This window comes from Grampus griseus, assembly GCF_964374135.1.
Source record: "Grampus griseus genome assembly, chromosome: 6".
In the NCBI taxonomy this organism is placed as follows: Eukaryota; Metazoa; Chordata; class Mammalia; order Artiodactyla; family Delphinidae; genus Grampus; species Grampus griseus.
Genome location: NC_139000.1, coordinates 7,188,122 through 7,210,914, shown reverse-complemented (window position 1 = coordinate 7,210,914; position 22,793 = coordinate 7,188,122). Strand labels below are relative to the sequence as shown.

The window sequence follows — 22,793 nt, the reverse complement described above, 5'->3', positions numbered from 1 at the left end:
TTTCAAAGTCTCAGACAAGGGAATTCTCATCTTTTAAAGGGAAAATCCTGGGACTTCCTTGGTGGTCCAGTGCCTAAGACTCCGCTCTCCCAGTGCAGGGGGTCTGGGTTCCATCCCTGGTCAGGGAACTAGATCCCACATGCTGCAACTAAAAGGTCCTACGTGCCGCAACTAAGACAGGGCGCAGCCAAATAAATAAACTTTTTTTTTAAAAAAGAAAAGCTTGAGAGCCTTGCTTACATCAAAATAAAATACTTTAGTGAGTCTCAAAAAAAAAAACAAAAACCACTAAAGGGGCTTCCCTGGTGGCGCAGTGGTTGAGAGTCCGCCTGCCAATGCAGGGGACGCGGGTTCGTGCCCCGGTCCGGGAAGATCCCACATGCCGCGGAGCGGCTGGGCCCGTGAGCCATGGCCGCTGAGCTTGCGCGTCCGGAGCCTGTGCTCCGCAACGGGAGAGGCCACAACAGTGAGAGGCCCGCGTACCACAAAAACAAACAAACAAACAAAAAACAAACAAAAAAAACCCACTAAAAATACAATGCAAAGCAAATAACCTAGGGAAAATATTTTGCAATATGTAAAAGAGAGGCTTATATGCCTAGTATATAAAATACACTTATAAATCAATGAAGAAAAGGGATACATCATAACAGGAAATTGGGCAAATTGATATGAATGGGCTATTTACAAAATAAGAAATGCCATTGTCAAGAAGCATAAGAAAAATTGTTCTGATGCAAATCAAAACTACAATGAGGGGACTTCCCTTGTGGTACAGTGGTAAAGAATCCACCTTACAATGCAGGGGACGTGGGTTCGATCCCTGGTGAGAGAAGTAAGATCCCACATGCTGCAGGGCAACTAAGCCCACGTGCCACAACTACTAAGTTCACACGCCACAACTACAGAGCCCACGTGCCCTGGAGCCTGCACGCCACAACTAGAGAGAAGCCCACACGCTGCAATGAAAAGCCTATGCACTGCAACGAAAGATCCTGCATGCCACAACTAAGACCCGACCCAGCCAAAAATAAAAATAAAATAAAGGATAAATAAATCTTTAAAAAAAAAAAACTGGGGCTTCCCTGGTGGTGCAGTGGTTGAGAGTCCGCCTGCCGATGCAGGGGACATGGGTTCGTGCCCCGGTCTGGGAAGATCCCACATGCCGCGGAGCGGCTGGGCCTGTGAGCCATAGCCGCTGAGCCTGCGCATCCGGAGCTTGTGCTCCGCAACGGGAGAGGCCACAACAGTGAGAGGCCCAAATACAGCAAAAAAAAAAAAAAAAAACTACAATGAGGTACCACCTCACATTGGTCAGAATGGCCATGATTAAAGTCTACAAATAACGGGACTTTTCTGGTGGTCCAGTGGCTAAGACTCGGCGCTCCCAGTGCGGGGGGCCCAGGTTCGATCCCTGGTCAGGGAACTAGATCTCACATGCCGCAATTAAAGATCCCGCACGCCCCACATGCCGCAAACAAGACCTGCACAGTCAACCCAACTTAAAAAAAAAAGTCTACAAATAACAAATGCTGGAGAGGGTGTGGAGAAAAAGGAACCCTCCCACACTGTTAGTGGGAATGTAGATTGGTGCAGCCACTGTGGAAAGCAGTATGGAGAGTCCTCAAAAAACTAAAAGTAGAGTTGCTATATGATCCAACAATCCCACTCCTGGGCATGTATCTTGACAAAACTGTAACTTGAAAAGATATATGCACCCCGATGTTCACATCAGCACTATTTACAATAGCCAAGACATGGAAGCAACCTAAATGTCCATCGATAGATGAATGCATAAAGAAGATGCGATATATATATACAATGGAATACTACCCAGCCATAAAAAAAAAATGGAATAATGCCATTTGTATCAACCTGGATGGACCTAGAGATTATCATACTAAGTGAAGTAAGTCAGAAAGAGAAAGACAGATATCATATAATATCACTTATAAGTGGAATCTAAAATATGACACAGGAAATTTCCTGGCAGTCCCAGTGGTTAGGACTTGGCGATATCACTGCCAGGGTGTGGGGGGGCTGTGTGCAGGGCCGGGTTCGATCCCTGGTCAGGGAAATAAGATCCTGTAAGCCATTCAGCAAGCCAAAAAGTAAAAACTAATTAATTAATAATTAAAAATAAATAAAACATGACACAAATGAACTTATTTATGAAACAGACTCACAGACATAGAGAACAGACTTGTGGTTGCCAAGGGGGAGGGAGCGTGGAGGAGGAATGGATTGGGAATTTGGGATTAGAGATGCAAACTATTACGTACAGAATGGATAAACAGCAAGGTCCTACTACATAACACAGGGAACTATATTCAATATCCTGTATTAAACCATAATAAAAAAGAATATAGGACTTCCCTGGTGGGGCAGTGGTTGAGAATCCGCCTGCCAATGCAGGGGACTCGGGTTCGAGCCCTGGTCCGGGAAGATCCCACATGCTGCGGAGCAACTAAGCCCGCGAGCCACAACTACTGAGCCCGTGTGACACAACTACCAAAGCCCACAAGCCTAGAGCCTGTGCTCTGCAACAAGAGCAGCCACTGCAATGAGAAGCCCGCGCACTGCAACAAAGAGTAGCCCCCACTCGCCGCTACTAGAGAAAGCCTGCATGCAGCAACGAAGACCCAATGCAGCCAAAAATAAAATAAATAAATTTATTTTTTTTAAAAAAAAGAATATATAGGGACTTCCTTGGAGGTCCAGTGGTTAAGACTCCACGCTTCCACTGAAGGGGGCACAGGTTCGATCCTGATCCCACGTGCCATGCGATGTGGCCAAAAATATTCCCCCAAAACGAGTATATATACATACATATATATGTATGTATATATATATGTACGTATATATGTATAACTGAATCACTTTGCTGTATATCAGAAATTAATACAACATTGTAAATCAACTGTACTTCAATAAAGAATAAATCAGGGCTTCCCTGGTGGTGCAGTGGTTGAGAGTCCGCCTGCCGATGCAGGGGACACGGGTTCATGCCCCGGTCCGGGAAGATCCCACATGCCGCGGAGCGGCTAGGCCCATGAGCCATGGCCGCTGAGCCTGCGCGTCCGGAGCCTGTGCTCCGCAACAGGAGAGGCCACAACGGTGAGAGGCCAGCGTACCGCAAAAAAAAAAAGAAAAGAAAAACTGTTTTTCTGAGATAAAATTTTCCACCTACTGAATATGAACTTCAGAGAATGAGGCAGGGTTCAGTGAAATATACACAAACAGTGCAGGAGAGCAGCTGGACAATTGGGCAACATGTTACAAACCCTTAATATTTTACATACTTTCCCACTCAACAATTGCTGCTCTAGGAATGTATTCTAAGGAAATAATCATATGTGTCAAGATTTAGTTGCCAGGATGTTTATCACAACATTGCTTATAATAACAAAATAGTAGGAACATCTTAAATTTCTATTGTCAAGTTTTGGTTAAATAAACTATAAGACATTTACCCAACAGAAAACAATATAGTAATGAAAAATGTTGTCACAGGAGTATATATAATGTCATGAAAAGATGTTAAAGAAAAATCGTTGGGCTTCCCTAGTGGCGCTGTGGTTGGGAGTCCGCCTGCCGATGCAGGGGACGCGGGTTCGTGCCCCGGTCCGGGAAGATCCCACATGCCGCGGAGCGGCTGGGCCCGTGAGCCATGGCCACTGAGCCTGCGCGTCCGGAGCCTGAGCTCTGCAACGGGAGAGGCCACAACAGTGAGAGGCCCGCGTACCGCAAAAAAACAAACAAAAAAAAACAATTTAAAAAAAAAAAAGAAAAAGAAAAATCGTTAATGGAAAAAATTAGACTAAAAACCAGCTTTGTACAATAATCCTGTTTAAACTGCACACAAATACATATTATAGGACATATATGTTTTGTTAGTAGTTCCTATCTTTTTTTTTTTTCAGGCACAACTTTTTTTTGGGGGGGGAGGGCAGGGGTACGCGGGCCTCTCACCGTTGTGGCCTCTCCCGTTGCGGAGCACAGGCTCCGGACGTGCAGGCTCAGCGGCCATGGCTCACGGGCCCAGCCACTCCGCGGCACGTGGGATCCTCCCGGACCAGGGCACGAACCCGCGTCCCCTGCATCGGCAGGCGGACTCTCAACCACTGCGCCACCAGGGAAGCCCTCAGGCACAACTTTTAAATTATTTTTTGTTTGTTTTGTTTTGTTTTGAAAGCAGTAAAAGAAACTGGAGTGATCTAAGCAGCAGCAAGTTTGTGCATTCATCCTTTTGTTTTTGTTTAAATACGTTTAAATTATCACACTGCTGGCACACCTCATTTGCATGAAATTCTGTACCAGATATACTAATTGTGGTAAAGTTACCCCCCCCTTCCCAGGTGGGGGGAAAAAAAACTACCCTGGAAGATAATTTTCACTGAAATCTAACCAAACTTCATTAAGTGGACTGTGACAAGATTATAAATGATATGAAAAATAACATTTGGCCACAACTTAAAGAATTGGTTTGCCTATACAAATTTTTGTAATTTTTAATATATTCTACCATAATATGGTCCTCAGAATTAAAGCATAATGAACAGAAAAGAAAAGGAAAAAGAATGCAACTGAGTGCTAAGGCAGAACATCTTGCCAGAAGTAATGAAGGTAGAGTACATACTAAGTATCGAGTGCAGAATTTCATAGGGTCAACAAGGTAACAGTCTGTAATTTTCACTTACACAGGCGAAGTGGATTTTGCAGTTACCAGTTGCATTAAATGAACCAAATAAAGCTCCTAAAATTGATACTATAAGGCACCACCTTAAGTTTTCCAGGCTGCAACTGTGCATAATTTTAAAATGGTTTTCTTAAATGTATTTATTTTTTTAAACATAACATGAGGAAGGTGTTAAAACTGGTGTAATAGCTCAATAGAATAAATATTCCAGATTTTGGGAGGGATGAAGAGGGAGATATTCAGAACCCTTCACCAGAATCCCCCCAACTTGATCACAGTGGATTAATGATGTGCTTTGTGGATGTGGTTAGTCAATGACACCAGCTTGACGGATCTTTCTTTCGGCACCAAATCCCACTGAGTTATCTAGTCCCCTTGGCTGACGAAGAACCACTAGGCAAGGAGCCCTGGCATCATCCAGGGTGATGTTCTTCAAGCGATTGACCAACCTACCAGGTCGTGGAGCTGCAACAGCCTTCGGGCCCTCGCAGACTCGCCAAACATTACAAGCAGTGCACTTGCCAGCGCGCTGATTAAAAATCACTGAGAATTCCACCTCATCTCCTGCCTGTAGCTCAATGCCATCCTGAACTTCTTTCACATGGAAAAAGAGCTTCTTGCTATCTCCTACTTCATAGTTAATGAAGCCAAACTGATCTTTCACACACTCCACTGTGGCCCTACGCAGGGGTGTGATGTTGTAGGCCATAGTCTGTGCATTTTGGCCCAGGACACAGTATTGGAACTTGACGCTCTCCCCTTTCTGTAGGCAATCCCCTTTGTTGGCCATCCCAACTACGCCAAATGGATAGACCTCACCTTTCATATCCACTTCATCCATGATCTCAATCATTCCTTGGTACTCAGTCTGTGTTGGATCAACACGCCTCAAGGGGCGAATAGTAGCTCCTATCTCTTCATGGTGGGATACCGGTGTAACTTTTTTAGACTATTATTATTATTATTATTATTTTTGGCCGCGCCACGCAGCTTGCAGGATCTTAGTTCCCTGACCAGGGATCGAACCGGCCGCCCCCCTTCCCCCCGCCCCCACCACCCCATCCTCCCCTTCCCTTAGTCCCCGCCCCGGACAGTAAAAGTGCTGAGTCCTAACCATTGGACCACCAGGGAATTCCTTATTATTAACTTTTTAATAAGTACCAAGGAGCCAGAGAACAGTGTGAGGGCAATGAAAGAGGCACCAAATGACCCTCAGGCCCTGGCACCCATTTAAGACAAGAAACGCAGAATGTGGGATCTTAGTTCCCTGACCAGGGACTGAGCCCGTGCCCCCTGCTTTGGAAGCACAGTCTTAACCACTGGACAGCCAAGGAAGTCCAGAAAGACACCGGTTTGAATCCTGAGTCTTCTATTCCTATCCTTTTGATTTTTGGACAAGATTCTCTGGCTGTCAATTTTTCATTTGGTTTGATTCTCCCATCTGTAAAATAAGGACATAATACTGTCCTGGAAAGGTTGATGGGAGGGTTTAAAAGGATAATGCTATTGAAATCCTCTCATACGGCTACGGGTGTTTGGGATGTGTTGGAAAATTCTGGTTCCCAGAGAGAGCCTGGCCTCAGGGTTATGGAACGTCATGATCCTGTCAACTTTTGGGTGGAGTGGAGGGAGGTCATTTGCCTTGCTTCCACCTTGTCTGCAGCCAGTTCTGGAATGAAGCAGAGTTGCACAGTTGCCTGGTAACACCTCTGGGAATCCAGGAAGTTCAACTTTTGGAAGCTGTGGAGGAAAGGAAAGGTGGGGTCTTGCACGTTTGAATTTAAGCTGACGTGTACCAAGTGGGTGCTGTTCTTATGTGATGTAAGTGATTCTAAGTACTAGAGCTCAGGTAATCTTTGTTTTGTTTTAATGTAATATATACACAGGTTCAAAATTCAAAATGTACAACAGGGTGAAGAGTGAAAGATCTCTCTGTTTCCCTGTCCTTTCATTTCTCACCACCCAGTCCCCTCCCCAGGGATGGCTGAGTTATCACCTGCGCAGGAGTCCTTTAAGAGCTGTGTTACAAGTATACAGGCAAATAAGTGAACATGTATTTTTTTTTCTACCCTCCCTTTTACACAAATGGTAACATACTAGCTGCTTAGTAGGACCTTGCTTATTTCACTTCACCATGGCTCTTTTTCCCTATTTGATTTAATGGTTGCAGCTCATTCTACTGTATAGGTTTTACCCTTTGGTCACCCAAAGCCCAAAGAAGTTGTTAGGTTGTTTCCAAGCTTTCACTTTTATGATGTTGCAGCGAATTGCTTTGCATAGGTGCCACTCATTTATCTGTAGGATAAAAAATAGAAGGGGAATTTCTGGGTCAAGGGTACGTACTTTTGCACTTTTGATAGATACTCTGACGGTTAAACTGCCCTCCCGAGGGACTGTATCCATTTAAGGTGCCTTCTCCCAGGTAGGCTGTTTTTAACTTTTGGATCTCAGGTTGGTGGGTGATAAAAGGGAATCTCAAGGTAATTGGAATTTGTATGGGTCTCATGAAGCTCCTTTTGCTACTCCTCACTGACCCCCTTCTCCTTTGTTTCTAGGAACTGAGCTGGTGCAGCATCCTGTCAGTACACTCCCTTCTGGCTGCTACAAGCAAGCGATTTAGGGTTTGCCCCTCAGCTGCCAGAAGTGTCCTTTGCTGATACTCCCAGAAATCTGTAGCTAGGGCATCTGTCCTCTCTTCCTGCATACATCCTGTTCCTTTTCCACTGCTTTGCCCATCCAGCCACCTATTCTGTGCTTTGGGGTTTAGCTGACTCCCAGTTTCATCAAAAGAGAGTTTTTGTTTTTGTTTTCCATGCTGTTGTTTTGGACAGTTTCTTTGGTGAAAACAGGAGAAAGATGACTCTTTGTCCTTAATTGAAAATCCTGAAACAAAGAGGCAGGTATTATTATCATCCATTTTACAGGTGTAAACACTGACACTTAGGCTGGTTAGAAAGTGCATCCTTGTGATAAAATGACCCCAGAACTGGGGCTCCAGTTTTAACTCAGTTATTGTCCTCATGACTTTAGGTAAATCACTTCTTTCAGGTCTCAGCTTGCCTAGCTGTGAAACCAAAATGTCTCAGAAGAAGCCCAAAGTCCCTCAGAAGCTGTCAGAGAATGGAGGGATGGAAGGGAGTAAGAGATGTTGGTGGTGCTCGGTCTTCCTCCAGAAAGAGCTCAGCTTTTTATCAGTATTGACATCACTGACTTATGCCTTAGGTTTATTTTAAGAGGGTAATTAATGGAAAGAAAACAAACAGGAAAAAAAAAAAGGAAAATCATTGCACTATCTCAGAGGTTGTAAACTCATGGCTCATAGGCTGAAAGTGGCCTGATGACATGCTTTACTTGGTCCACAAAGTATGTTTTAAAATGTTTAATTAGGCTTCCCTGGTGGCGCTGTGGTTAAGGTCCGCCTGCTGATGCAGGAGACGCGGGTTCGTGCCCCAGTCCGGGAGGATCCCATGCGCTGCGGAGCGGCTAGGCCCGTGAGCCATGGCCGCTGAGCCTGCGTGTCTGGAGCCTGTGCTCCGCAATGGGAGAGGCCACAGCAGTGCGAGGCCCGCATACTGCAAAAAAAAAAAAAAAAAAAAGTTTAATTAGTTGCTAACTTTTTTTTTTGGCTGCGTTGGGTCTTCATTGCTGCGCATGGGCTTTCTCTAGTTGAAGTGACCAGGGGCTGCTCTTTGTGGCAGTGCGTGGGCTTCTCATTGCGGTGGCTTCTCTTGTTGCAGAGCATGGGGTCTAGGCACATGGGCTTCAGTAGTTATGGCATGCGGGCTCTAGAGCGCAGGCTCAGTAGTTGTGGCACATGGGCTTAGTTGCTCCGCGGCATGTGGGATCTTCCTGGCCCAGGGCTCAAACCCATGTCCCCTGCATTGGCAGGCGGATTCTTAACCACTGCGCCACCAGGGAAGCCCTAGTTGCTAACTTTTAAAAATCCAGAGATTTCGTATAAAAATGTGTATCTATGGGACTTCTCTGGTGGTCCAGTGTGTAGGACTCCGTGCTCCCAATGCAGGGGCTCCGGATTCAATCCCTCGTCGGGGAAGTAGATCCCACATGCATGTCACAACTAAGAGTTTGCATGCCGCAGCTAAGAAGTCCGCCTGCCGCAACTAGCATGCTGCAACTAAGACCTGAAGCAGCCATAAAAAAAGACTGAAAACAAAATGTATACCTCTGGCTGTTCTTTAGAAGAATCAAAGATATGGCAGCTTGGGGTTCACAAACCAAACACACTGGTGTAGCAAACCCCAGATCCAGAAACTGGGCATCACTAGAAAGGATTAAGGCCCTTAATCCCGCCTCAGATGATGTCCCTCCCCAGGGCAAAGGTAACCACACTCCAGACTTCTAACCGCATAGATCAGTTTTGTCTGTTTTTTGTAATTTATATAAGTGCAATCACACAGCCTGTCCTATTTTGTGTCTTGTGTCTTTCACTCAACATTATGTTTGCAGGCTGCATTCACACGATGGCACATAGCTGTAGTTCATTTGTTCTCATCGTTTTATCATGTTCCGTTGTATAAATATCTCAAAACCTATTTATTCGGCTGTTGGTAGACATCTGTATTGTTTCCAGATTTTGGCTAGTAAGAATCTCACTGCTATGGACATTCTTGCACACATTTATCACACATATTGGCGCACACAGGTATGCATTTCTGTTGAGCATGTAGGCGGGAGTAGAACTGCTGGGTAAGAGTAACTCAGCCCAGGCTCTGCTTTGATAGAGCCGGCACACGTTTTCCAGAGTGGTTATACCAACCTACCTTCCTCCAGCTGTTGTGAATTCCAGTTGCTTGCCTTACTCATAGTTGTTACCTGACAGGCATTGGGTTTTGGGACCCCCCGCCAGACATGCCTTCTACAGGTTCTTCAAACTCTTAACCTTCTAATCGTACCTGAAATGAGAGAAGAATGAATGGCTGTCCCAAGTCCTCTCAAGGGTACCTGCTTTTCCTTTTGCTTTCTAATACTCGACTGGGATTCTTTTATTTTAAAATATTTATTTATTTGGCTGTGCTGGGTCTTAGTTTCAGGATCTTCGTTGCAGCGCGCAGCGCGGGATCTTTTAGTTGCGGCATGTGGGATCTTTAGTTGCTGCATGTGGGATCTTTAGTTGCTGCATGTGGGATCTAGTTCCCCGACCAGGGATCGAACCCAGGCCCCCTGCATTGGGAGCGCGGAGCCTTAGCCACTGGACCACCAGGGACGTCCTGGATTCCTTTATTTTAACATTCATTTATCCCTCCAAGCTGAGACATGGAGGTTGGGAAGGAGTTAGCCAGACAAGGCGGTGGGAGTGGGGAGACTGAAGAATGTTCCAGGGTGAGGTGAGACAAGAGCACGTTTAAATCTTCTAGGAGGCCAGAGGAAAAAAGAAGAGTACAGTTCTCAATGTGGGCAGTGCTGCCTACAGAGAATATTTGAGACAGGACTGGGGGATGGGCCACTGGTGCTTCAAGTCAAGACGAGGAGGGTCCCGGAAAGCACAGAACTGCTCCCCGCCCAAGGAAAACACCTCCGCCCCCCACCCCACTGCCGAGAAAGCCCTTAGAGAGAAAAGCAAAGAGCAAGTAAAAGAAGTTGATCTTGATTGGAGGGTGGGTAGGAGGTTGAGGCTGGGGGAGGGGGAATGGGTGTGTCCCACTGTCACATAAATATCCCCTCCAGGCGGCTCCAGAGTATATTTAAACCTCTTGTCACCTGGGGCAGCCTTAGTTCTCAGAGCTCCTGGTACGAGCTTTTTCCCTTGGGTGGATTCTTGGCTTTTCTCCCAGCATGGCCCCCAAACACCAGTCTTCACTTCCACCCCAAGCAAAGAAACCGAAGAAACCGAGACGGACTCCTGCCTCCAGGCCAGAGGAAAAGTCTGCTTCTCCGAACTTGCCGAAGGAAGGTACGTCCGGACACTACGTTTTATTGGAGATTTAAAGGATTTGCAAGGATTGACTTCTAGGTGATTTCTTCTTTTTTTTTGCCCCACACTTTTTGAGATGACTGCAAATTCCCCTGAAGGGTTTTAAGCATGGGGTGCATGGATTAGGTGTATGTGAAGGAAGAACCAGAAGGGGTGAAAGTGGGAGGCCTGGAGCACGCGTGAGCTCGGTCCTGGCCCCAACCCCACACCTACGCTCCCAGCCCCCAAACTCATTCCTTTTGTCTTGGTCAAGTGACACCAGTAGCCAGCCTGAGGCTGGGGGAAACACGGGTGACCCCTCTCCTCTCCTCCACATGCCATCAGATCCCTGAGTCCTGGTGGTTCCTCAACACCTCATATCCGTCCACCTCTTTCCTGCTGTTGCTGCCCGCCCATAACTCTGGCCCGGATTACTGCCCCCTCCTCCGCCTCTTGCTTCCGGCTTCCTCCTCCCTTCCAGGCAGAGCAAAGCCAATCATGTGACTCCCTGGCTTAAAACCCTTCCTAGCCTTCCCATTGCCCTCGAGGTACTGACTAAGAGACTTCCGGGGCACTGCCCACCCGGTCCTTGCCGACCTCTCCAGGTTCAGGCTCCCTCCAGCACCTTTAACCTCTCTTCACCTCCTGGGGCTCCATTCTTTCACCTCGGGGCCTGGAAGCCTGTCTGTCCTCTGCCTGGATCGCTCTCCTCTCCCTACCTGTGCATGCCTACTCGTTCTGCAGCTTCCTGCTGGAAAGTCACTCCTTGCAGGTATTCTCCTTTGAGCGACAGCTGCTGTGTGTTAGGAGCCCCCTTCTGCCCTTGCAGCACCCAGAGTCACCCCAGCCTGGCCTGTACATTCCAATTGTTGGTTTCATGTCTGCCCCACGCCCCATTAACACTTAACTTGGAGGTGAGGGCCGTGTTTTGCACACACACAGCTTGGAGTTGAGCACAAAGTGCATTGTTCTGGTGATTAGGCCTCCCAGATAGATCGCGGGTGTGGTGGGGCCTTCGCGGCAGGGGGGCAGCTGGAGGGGGTGAGGGTGAGTTTGGATAGGTCCTGGAAGGCAGGACAGCATTGCCCCAGGAAGTGACAGCCAGCTGGCTCAGCATAGAGGGGAGGGGCTTGGAGTCCACGAATCTTCCTAATTTGCTCACTTGGCTGAGGCCCACGTTTGCTTGTAGAAGGAGCAGTGGGTGAGGAGCCCTCATTGCAGAGCTCCTGTGGATCTGTTGGGTGATGTGGAAAGTTTACGTTTAATGGGTCTCAGTCCATCCCCTTCCAAATGAGGTGCAAAGACCTCCTGCCCAGCCGATGTCCCGATGTGGTAAAGCTGGACAGGGCTCGAAACCTGGCTGCATCCAGCTGTGTGACTTCGTTGGGAAAGTGACATAACCTGTGCTTCTTTCCTCTTCTGTAAAATGGGCTCAATCGTATCTGTTAGGCTTGCTGTGAGGCTTAAGTGGAAGTGAAACACAAGACAGCGATTGGCTCATCACCAGTGCTCTTGAGACGGGTAGTAAACTCTTTCCCACTTGTGAGCAGCAAAATGTGGATGAGTCCTTCTGGTCGCCTTCTGTTTAGCTTCTTGGGAAAATTAACAGTACCAGAAGGGACGGCAGGGTGCAACCACGGTCCCTCCAAGGTGGTTCATCCTGGGACACTGCTGCATTTCAGGGAATGCCAGCATCTCTGTTCCAATCTTTAAGCTGTGGGATTCTCCTCCTTCAAAGGAAGCTGGGAAGGAGAAGGGAGAGGAATTCTGAGAGTGAGGTGAGAGGCCAAGGAGAGAATGCAGAGCTCCTAAGGTTGGAGGGGAGAGAGACCACAGAGAATAATTCGGTGGGTGAATTATCTCTTAGTGTGTCCACGCCACTCCCTTGTTTACTGAAACTTGGCGTTTTTGCTTTCTCTTTCTCTTCCACTTCCTAGTGTGTGCTCCTTGAATTCATCTTGAGAAGTGCTGTGGGAAAGGTCTGGAAGAACAGGATGGTCCTAAGGGCTGGGGTGGGAGCCTTGAAGCCCATTGCCTAACCAGAAGGCATTAGAAGGCTCCCTGGAGCCCCTGCAGATACATGGGAAACACTGGTAGATCAGTCACTTAGGAGATGCTCTGGGTCACTGGTACCAACCGGTGAGCAGGCTTTGTTTTGTGTATGAAAGCAGCCTTCAGCACAGTGTTTTTCAGACCATTTCGTCCCATTTGTGGGTCATGAAATCATTTTAGTGGAGAGTGACCTGCATTTAAAGAAAATAGAAGATTAAGAGTCATCACACTCAGTGAGGGTAAGCATTGTTTTGTGTGTAGGTGTGTACTGGGTCCTAATGGCAAATGTACCTCTTACTGTAATTCATGTCAAAAAAGTGGAAAAACTCTGTCCTTAGGGCAGGAGCTTTGTTATCCATTAGCCTTGGTCCTGCCACCTGTATCAAAAAAAGTTGAGTTTATCTGTGAAATGAGGATATAAATACCTGTCTTGTATTTTGTGAGGACTGAAAGAGAAGGAAATGCGTGTATTTATCACAGCCTGTGGCCCATGCTACATGCTTCAGCAGTGTACTGGAGCCTGGTATTTTTGTTCTTTAAATTTTTTTTTTAATTTTATTTGTTTATTTTTGGCTGCACTGGATCTTCGTTGCTGCGCACAGGCTTTTCTCTAGGTGCAGCGAGCAGGAGCTACTCTCTTTTTTTTTTTTTTGTGGTACGCGGGCCTCTCACTGTTGTGGCCTCTCCCATTGCGGCCTCTCCTGTTGCGGAGCACAGGCTCCGGACGCGCAGGCTCAGTGGCCACAGCTCACAGGCCCAGCTGCTCCGCGGCATGTGGGATCTTCCCGGACCGGGGCACGAACCTGCATCCCCTGCATTGGCAGACGGACTCTCAACCACTGTGCCACCAGGGAAGCCCAGGGAGCTAACTCTTTGTTGCAGTGCACGGGCTTCTCATTGCGGTGGCTTCTCTTGTTGCGAAGCACAGGTGCTAGGCACACGGGCTTCAGTAGTTGTGGCACGCAGGCTCAGTAGTTGTGGCTCACGGGCTCTAGAGCACAGGCTCAGTAGTTGTGGCACACAGGCCTAGTTGCTCCGTAGCATGTGGGATCTTCCCGGACCAGGGCTGGAACCCGTGTCCCCTGCATTAGCAGGTGGATCCTTAACCACTGCGCCACCAGGGAAGTTGGAGCCTGGTATTTCTTTCCATCTCTCTTCAGTGACATCAAAGTGGTAGCAGGAGGGCTTCCCTGGTGGCGCAGTGGTTGAGAGTCCGCCTGCCGATGCAGGGGACACGGGTTCGTGCCCCGGTCCGGGAAGATCCCACATGCCGCGGAGCGGCTGGGCCCGTGAGCCATGGCCGGTGAGCCTGCGCGTCCGGATCTTGTGCTCCGCAACGGGAGAGGCCACAACAGTGAGAGGCCCGCGCACCGAAAAAAAAAAAAAAAAAAAAAAGAAGTGGTAGCAGGAAATTTGCCATGGTAAGAGTATTTATACATCACTGAAATCAGCAAATGCTACAAATCAGGGGTTTTGGTGTGTTTTTTTCTCTTCTGGGAGCTGGTTGTCAAACATTTCCCAGCTTCTCATTGGTGCTAATAATTCTTCCCTTAAAAATCCTGTCCAATTGGGATGGGTATGGATTGAGCTGGACTCAATTGAGAATAATAAGGTTTGGAGGAGAAAGATTAACTTCTGGGTTTTGGGGAAAGCCCCAAGAAGACATTTGTATTCTCTTCCCATGGACTGTCTGCCACTTAACATTTATCGATCACCCACCAGTGGATTATCTTGAACATGAAAGACACTGCTTGAGCTTTAAGAACTGATAGTAACATGTGAGTCCTGGAAGGCAAATAATCCAACCCCTGGTTTCGGTTATAAACACCCAAGGAGAGATTTCAGACTTTTTGTGTCCATGTCTTGGGGCCCTGCAGGAGGGAGTAGAGCAGTGAGTGGTACATTTGCATTACCTGGAAAGCATAGTTTAAACAGAAATGCCTTGGCCTTCCTGTTTCAAGACTTGGCTTCTACAGCAGGCCTTGTTCTCTGACGTAGCGAAATGAAATTAACACAGCCGACTCCATCTTGCAGTTGTGCGATGCAGGCGCAGTTGCTGGGAGTGCCGCTTAGCACTCTGTACGGATTCCTGCAAGCTCCTTGAATTAGGCACTGAATTGGGTCAAAAGCACCCGCGGATGAATGTGGCACCTCCTTGCCTTCAGAGGACTTCCACTTTAGCGTGGCCCTGCTTAAACATCACCACTTAACACAACGTTCCGTTTGTCAGCCTTTCTTGAATATTGTAATTTCATAACAAATAGGCCCATAGAGGGAAAATGACTTGCCCAAGTGCACACAGCCTGCTGGGCAGAGCTTGGACTAAGAGGCAGGAAAAGGCCCTCCCTGTGAGTGGACTGGGCAGCTTCGGGCTTTGCAAACAAGCCTGACTCCGAAGGCAGCTTCCCTCTCTGGGAAATAGGATGGAGGTGGCGCCTTCCTTCCCCCACGAGGAGGGGCGCCCCAGTAGTGTCCCAGAGTGCAGAACCCGGGGTGGATATATAGCTGGGCTCCAGTGCTCTGAAGCCAGGCTACTACGAGGCCTGCGCTTTCGGGGGGCTGCGGACACCCCTCTTCCCCGCGCCACCAGGCAGACGGGAAGCCGCTCCGCCACCACGTGACACACCCGCTTGGGAGCCTGCGCGCAGCCTGGCGAGGCCCCGCCCCTTGGGCCGCCGCGCGCCCGTAGCGCGCAAAAGTCCCGGGTCGGGCTGGAGAAGGGGAAAGCGGGGGAGGGGAGCGCGGCGCGGGGGGCAGTCCCCGTACGTCGCGGCGTTCCTTCCTCCCGCCTCTTCGCCAGGCCCTGTGTCTCCTCGCCGCGGCTCCGCCCGCTGGTCCTGGCGCCCTAGCCTATGGTGAGGCGGCGCGAGCCTCTCTGGCCGGAGGCGGGGCGTGCGCGCGGGGCCTGGCGCGCCTGCGCCCTGCCGCCCGCCCCTCGCCGTGAGGAGGAGGTGGAGGAGGAGGCGGCTCGGGGAGATCGAGCAGCTAGCTGGAGCGCGGAGCGTGAGTGAGGGAGCAGAGCAGCCTGCCCGCCCGCCGCCGCCTCCCCTCCGTAAGCAGGAGCCCGGGCCGGGGCCCGGCACGCAACCCCAGCCCCTCCCTCGTCGTCAGGCCGCGAGGGCAGCGCGCGCGAGCCAGGGGGAGGGAAAGCGAGCGAGCGCCGGGAGGAGGCGGCCGGACCGAGCGAGCGCCCGCGCGTGTGGCGTGAGGGGAAGCCGCTGCCCGCCCCCTTCGCCTTCCCTTCTCTCCCCCTCCCCGCTCCCCCCCCGACCGCGGAGAGCACCATGTCGGCGCCGGCGGCCAAAGTCAGTAAAAAGGAGCTCAACTCCAACCACGACGGGGCCGACGAGACCTCAGGTGAGGAGCAGGCGAGGCGGGGGCCGGCCCGCGCCGCCATCTTCGCCACCCGCCCGGCCGCTGGCCGCCGGCGGGGCCCGGGGCGCGCGGGGGGCGCCGGGCGGACGGGCCGGCGCGCGCCTCGGCGCCCTTTTTTGTGCGCGCGGGGCCGGGGCCGGGTGGCGCCGCGGCGGCGGACGGCGCTGCGAGGCGGGGGCGCTGCGGCCTGCTCGGCGCGGGCGGAGGAGACCCCCCCTTCCTCTCCCCCCTCCCTCGCTCTCCTCCCCCTCCCTCCCTCCCGAGAAGCCTCTCTTTATTGTGCTCCGCCATGATGCCTCGCTCCCATCAGCCGCCGTCGCCGCCACATGGTGCGGCCGGACGCGGCCCCGCGCCCGGGCCTCCGCGCGGCTCCCCCTTCGCGCCCGGCCCGCGGGCGGCGCCCCCACACTCCCACCCGGAGGCCGGCCCCGGCGCGGCCCTCTGCCTCGAGCTGGGGCGGGGTGGGGGCGCGGGGAAGCACGCGGCCGCGCCGCGGCCCGAGCTGCTCGGAGGATGCTCTGGCTGGCCCCGGGCAGCCCCCACGTGGGGTGGCCACCTCGTCGCGGCAGCGCGCTGAGAAACCTGGCGCGGCGACCGGGGCGTCGGAGGGTCTTTACAATGGCTCGGAGCAAACCTACTGGCCTTTTCCGTAAAGGCTTTCTCGGCAGGGGGGCTGCACCACCCGGGCTGGTTGCCGGAAATGAACCGCGCGATCTGGCCCCTTCACGCCCACTTAGCTTTGTAGGTTTTGCGGTCTTTACCGGACAAAAGGGTGCCTTTCTCGTAGCACACCCCCTTTTCCTCCTCTCCGTTCTTTGGCCCATAGTTTCTGACTGCATGCTTGCTCCCTGTAAGTGTGCTCCAAAGTCGTGCGGGGCCGCCTCTTGAGATCAGCCCGCCTGAAATTGGGTTGGAGGGGCGAGAAAGGTCGGATTCGAATCCGGGGGTTCATATACTTAGAAGGTAAAGTCGAGTGTTTACGGTGGTGAGGTAGTTCCCAGGGCCTTCCCTATCTTTGTAGGCGTGTCTGATGTCTTAATAGTAATCAATACTGAGCAATAGTTTCAACTTCGTGTAAAAGGGGATTTCACCATGGAGATAGGTGGTGTCCTAATTTTTGTTATTGTCATGGGTTAGTTTCCGTATTCTAGTTAATAGCTGGTGCTACTCTGTTGCAGGCTTATGTGATTTTTTTAAAGAGAACTTAAGGATCTCTGAATAGCGTTTATTATCTCATTATAGAAACTTTAATTGGTCTTGTAACAGAACTCGTAAAAGCGTTACAGTCAAACATTTTGACTAGTCTAACAGCATGATTTGTGAATAGTCTTAATTGAAAAGTAATTTGTCAACTATACACATGAACACGTGGAAAGCATGCCTTGTAGTAGTAGGCAAGATTTTTTTAAAACAGCTTTATTGATATAACATCACAGACTGTTAACATCAGGAAGGAAAAGCAGTTAAATTTATTTTCAAATTAGTATTGAGTCTCATGCACCTTTTTCTTGCAGAAAAAGAACAGCAAGAAGCAATTGAACATATTGATGAAGTACAAAATGAAATAGACAGGTAAAGTTTTTCTCAGTTTGCTTTGAAGTTTTCTGACATGCATCTTATGGTTTGGTAAATACTGAAACTATGGCCAAATACATCTGTATCTACTGGCCAAGTGGAGATGATTATAACTTAGTTGGAAATATCAGTATGAGGATTCAGTGTTATTTTCCTGTGCAACATTTTACAGTCACCAAAAAGTTTCTGATTAAAATACATTGACCTTGTAAAGACAGGGTTTGCTTTCGTAGCCTACAAGTTGTCTGAGTTGCAGTTGTGTGCACTTGTGATAGTTTAGTATTATGGCATCATTGTTGCTCTGACTTGCCTTATAACTTTGTTACTTCGTTGGCAGCTTTTTTTTTTCTTCTTGATCTGCCTGAGGGAAACAATCGAAGTTGGCCTGGTAACAGAGTAGATAGATATACAAAGTTACCAAAATGCTGTTTGGGCACTGTCAGGACTGTCAGTTGTCCAGTGCCTGTAAAGCTGATCAAATGGCCATCTCAATTTTGACTTGGGTCTCTGGCTACAAAAATCTAGGTGATTTGGTTTTTATAAATGCGTACTTTGCATTGTTCTAAAGCTAATAAGAGTAAATATTCTGTAATCTCAGCAATTTTTGTATTTGTTAAGTACCGTCCTCGTCAACATGTCTTTTCATTTGCTTCAGACTTAACGAACAAGCCAGTGAGGAGATTTTGAAAGTAGAACAGAAATATAACAAACTCCGCCAACCGTTTTTTCAGAAGAGGTCGGAATTGATCGCCAAAATCCCAAATTTTTGGGTAACAACATTTGTTAACCATCCACAAGGTATGTTGCGGCAAAGCATTATTAAAGGGTGTGGGTGTCCACTTGTTAGAGAGTGGAGGGACCTTGGTTGAGGACCTGGTCCACCATGTTGATTACATGCAGAGGTTGAAACGGGGAGAGGCTTGCAATTCATCCTTTCTATTTAGAAGAGATCCTATTCTAATTTGGGATTCTGTTTAATTACTTGATAAAAGAAAGTGACAGCTCTGACACTGAGCCATTTGGTTTTCAGTTTATAATGGATTTATGAAACCAAATTCGGGAAATTTTAAAAGGGATTGCTTGAGTTGTTTGTTAGTTTGTTTAATAATCATTTGGCCTATTTACTGATCTAGTGTCTGCACTGCTTGGGGAGGAGGATGAAGAGGCGCTGCATTATTTGACAAGAGTTGAAGTGACAGAATTTGAAGATATTAAGTCAGGTTACAGAATAGATTTTGTAAGTATCAGTAACTTCTTTGTCACTATGGAAATCAACTTGAGTATTGGTTAGAAGGGCTGTTTTGTATTGATTTCTAATTCTCTGTTTATTGTAGTATTTTGATGAAAACCCTTACTTTGAAAATAAAGTTCTCTCCAAAGAATTTCATCTGAATGAGAGTGGTGATCCATCTTCAAAGTCCACTGAAATCAAATGGAAATCCGGAAAGGTATTTGAGGGATTGTTGGGCATTGATATTTTCTCTAGTTTGATCTAGTTGAACCATTTAATTAAATATTTGCTGCTTTTGTGATGTGTTAAATGCAGATCCTTAAAATATAAAAATGTCTATTCTGTTAAAGTCAAATACAGTAGCTTGTGGTCTTATAAATTATAGAGCAAGTTTTTGTTGAGGTGGACTAAATCATTTTGGTTTCTACATTGGTAACGTGCGGTTTCCCAAAACCTATTTCTGTCTGCGTTGGGTCTTCGTTGCTGCGCACGGGCTTTCTCTAGTTGCGGCAAGTGGGGGCTACTCTTCGTTGCGGTGCGCGGGCTTCTCATTGCGGTGGCTTCTCTTGTTGCAGAGCGTGGGTTCAGTAGTTGTGGTACGTGGGCTTAGTTGCTCCGCAGGCTGTGGGATCTTCCCGGCCCCGGGCTCGAACCCGTGTCCCCTGCATTGGCAGGCGGATTCTTAACCACTGTGCCACCAGGGAAGCTCTCTCTGTGTTTAAGTAGTAAATATATTTTAAATTATATTGTGTTAAGATACTGGTTGTTGAAGTGGAACTAATTTTGTTTAAAAAAAAAAGCCAAGTCTACATGGTAACTTTCAAGAGAAGCTTGACATATAAATTTGACGGCGTTCTTTGTAGACCTAAAATTCTTGGGCTTCTCTTTCTCTTTATTAGCTGTACTTTTTGTAACTTTTTTTAAATAAGAATAATAGTGTAGGTAATGTAACATCCAGTTTTTGCTCTGCTTTTGGGTTAAAACCTTCTTTAAATCATAGGTATTTAAGGTGTAGTGAGCCTGTGTCAAAAGTTCTTCCATCTTCATTTAGGATTTGACAAAACGTTCAAGTCAAACTCAGAATAAAGCCAGCAGGAAGAGACAGCATGAGGAACCAGAAAGCTTCTTCACCTGGTTTACTGATCATTCTGATGCAGGTGCAGATGAGTTAGGAGAGGTCATCAAAGATGATATTTGGCCAAATCCATTACAGTACTACTTGGTGAGTTGAGAGTGTTCTTTTCAAGGTTGCACTTGTTTCATTTGTTTGAAAATGAGTTCTTGAGGTGACTCTTTGTTTTTTGTGTGTGTGTTTTTCCCTAGGTTCCAGACATGGATGATGAGGAAGGGGAAGGAGAAGAAGATGATGATGATGATGAAGAGGAAGAAGGATTGGAAGATATTGATGAAGAAGGGGATGAGGATGAAGGTGAAGAAGATGAAGATGATGATGAGGGGGAGGAAGGAGAGGTAAAAAGATTTGGTTAAATCCAAAAAGAAAATCTTCAAAGAATTCACCATGTTACTTTGGAGATTATTTATATTGTATAGTGGAACTGACTCAACAAATTGTGGGAAGACTTGTAGAAAAGATAGGCTGTTTTGTCCAAGGTTGAAAATTTTGATAAGCTCATTGTATCAGTGATTCAATTAGTTCTGCTTTTGTGGTTAGCACTTATAACTGTTCAATTATGTCATTCCCTAGCCAGTACTTAATGAAAGGGCTGTGGACAGTGCAGCTGCTCAAATTCTGAGAAATCTCCCAAATAACAAAAATACGCATGTTTTGGACAAACTATAAAATTCTTACAATCATATTGGGATAGAGTGAGTTTTGGTTTGTATTACTTGGTCTGAAAGATGTCTGATTTGGTTACTTCTGAAAAGTTAATTTGTCTGAAACACAACTGGGTCTTTCAATCAAGAATCAGATTGGGATGCAGGTTGGGGAGCTCCCTGGTGGTCCAGTGGTTAGGACTCGGGTGCTTTCCCTGCTGAGTCCCAGCTCCTGTCCCTGGTCGGGGAACTAAAATCTGTAAGCTGCGTTGCCCTGGGGAAAAAAAAAAAGAATTGATGAAGACTGGTGTATAGTTTGTTTGTTTTTGTTTTTGTGTTTTTTTTTGGCGGTGTGTGGGCCTCTTACTGTTGTGGCCTCTCCCGTTGCGGAGCACAGGCTCAGCGGCCATGGCTCACGGGCCCAGCCACTCTGTGGCATGTGGGTGTGGCATGTGGGATCTTCCCAGACTGGGGCTCCCCTGCATCGGCAGGTGGACTCTCAACCACTGCGCCACCAGGGAAGCCCTGATGTATAGTTTGACCTTCGTATCTGTGGGTTCCCATTCTTCAGATTCAACCAACAGATTTTTTTCTTTTAATTCCAGAAAGTTCCAAAAAGCAGGATTTGAATTTGCCAATTGCTGGCGACTATTTACATTGTATTCACAACTATTTACATTGTATTGGTTATTATAAGTAATCTGAGACAATTTTAAAAGTATATGGGAGGGTGTGGGTAGGTTGCATGCAAGTACTGTGCTATTTTATTTAAGGGACTTGAGCATCCTGAGGATTTTTTAAAATTTTTAAAAATTTATATGTCTTTATCTATTTATTGACCATGCTGAGCGGCATGCGGGATCTTAGTTCCCCTGCTGGAGATCAAACCTGTACTCCCTACAGTGGGCATAGAGTCTTAACCACTGGACTGCCAGGGAAGTCGTCCCCCCCCCCCCAAGGATTTTTGTATGTGGAGAGGGTTCTGAACCATCCTTCGCACATACCAAGGGACCACGGTAGAGGTTCCTAAAATTAATTTCCCTTGGCATGTCATGTTCTGTGGAGTCCATCATGGTCCATATGAATATTGGGGACTGGCCTTAGAATTAACCCTAAAGATTAACTGCCTGCTTTTTTTTCTTACAGGAAGATGAAGGAGAAGATGACTAATGGAACACTGATGGATTCCAACCTTCCTTTTTTAATTTTCTCCAGTCCCTGGGAGCAAGTTGCAGTCTTTTTTTTTTTTTTTTTCTCCTTCTCCTCTTGTGCTCAGTTGCCCTGTTTTTGAGGTCTCTTTTCTCCTTTATACCATGGCTCACAACTTATTTTGGGGGGAAATACCTTGAGCAGAATTCAGTGGGAAAAGAATCTCTACCCTTTTCTGTTCCAAATTCATTTTTATCCCTTCCTGTCTCAACAAAAACTTTATGGAATCAACACCATCATGCTCTGTGGGAAAAAAGAAAAACCTTCTGCTCCCTTAGCTCTGCTGGAAGCTGGAGGGTGCTAGGCCCCTGTGTAGTAGTGCATAGAATTCTAGCTTTTTTCCTCCTTTCTCTGTATATTGGGCTCAGAGATTACACTGTGTCTCTATGTGAATATGGACAGTTAGCATTTACCAACATGTATCTGTCTACTTTCTCTTGTTTAAAAAAAGAAAAAAAAAACTTAAAAAAATGGGGTTATAGAAGGTCAGCAAAGGGTGGGTTTGAGATGTTTGGGTGGGTTAAGTGGGCATTTTGACAACATGGCTTCTCCTTTGGCATGTTTAATTGTGATGTTTAACGGACATCCTTGCAGTTTAAGATGACACTTTTAAAATAAAATTCTCTCCTAATGATGACTTGAGCCCTGCCACTCGATGGGAGAATCAGCAGAACCTGTAGGATCTTATTTGCAATTGACATTCTCTATTGTAATTTTGTTCCTGTTTATTTTTAAATTTTTCTTTTTGTTTCACTGGAAAGGAAAGATGATGCTCAGTTTTAAACGTTAAAAGTGTACAAGTTGCTTTGTTACAATAAAACTAAATGTGTACACAAAGGATTTGATGCTTTTCTCTCAGAACAGATATACTTAATATGACTTTGCAAGTTTGACTTGTATAATGTTACTGTCAAACTTTGTCACCTTAACTTCGTATTTTTTGATATGCACTTTGCAGGATGACC

The 22,793-nt window shown here is 47.4% G+C and overlaps 1 protein-coding gene across 1 annotated transcript; it reads left to right on the top strand.

The window, feature by feature from the left end:
* Window positions 1–15,594: 15,594 nt before the first annotated feature.
* SET (SET nuclear proto-oncogene) lies at window positions 15,595–22,665 on the top strand. The gene is made up of 8 exons (XM_082657477.1): window positions 15,595–16,019; window positions 17,552–17,609; window positions 18,268–18,410; window positions 18,746–18,849; window positions 18,947–19,060; window positions 19,895–20,065; window positions 20,167–20,313; window positions 21,766–22,665. Exons 1-8 carry the CDS (start codon window positions 15,947–15,949, stop codon window positions 21,787–21,789), a joined length of 834 nt encoding a protein of 277 aa, XP_082513603.1. The 5' UTR covers window positions 15,595–15,946; the 3' UTR covers window positions 21,790–22,665.
* The last annotated feature ends 128 nt before the right edge of the window (window positions 22,666–22,793 follow it).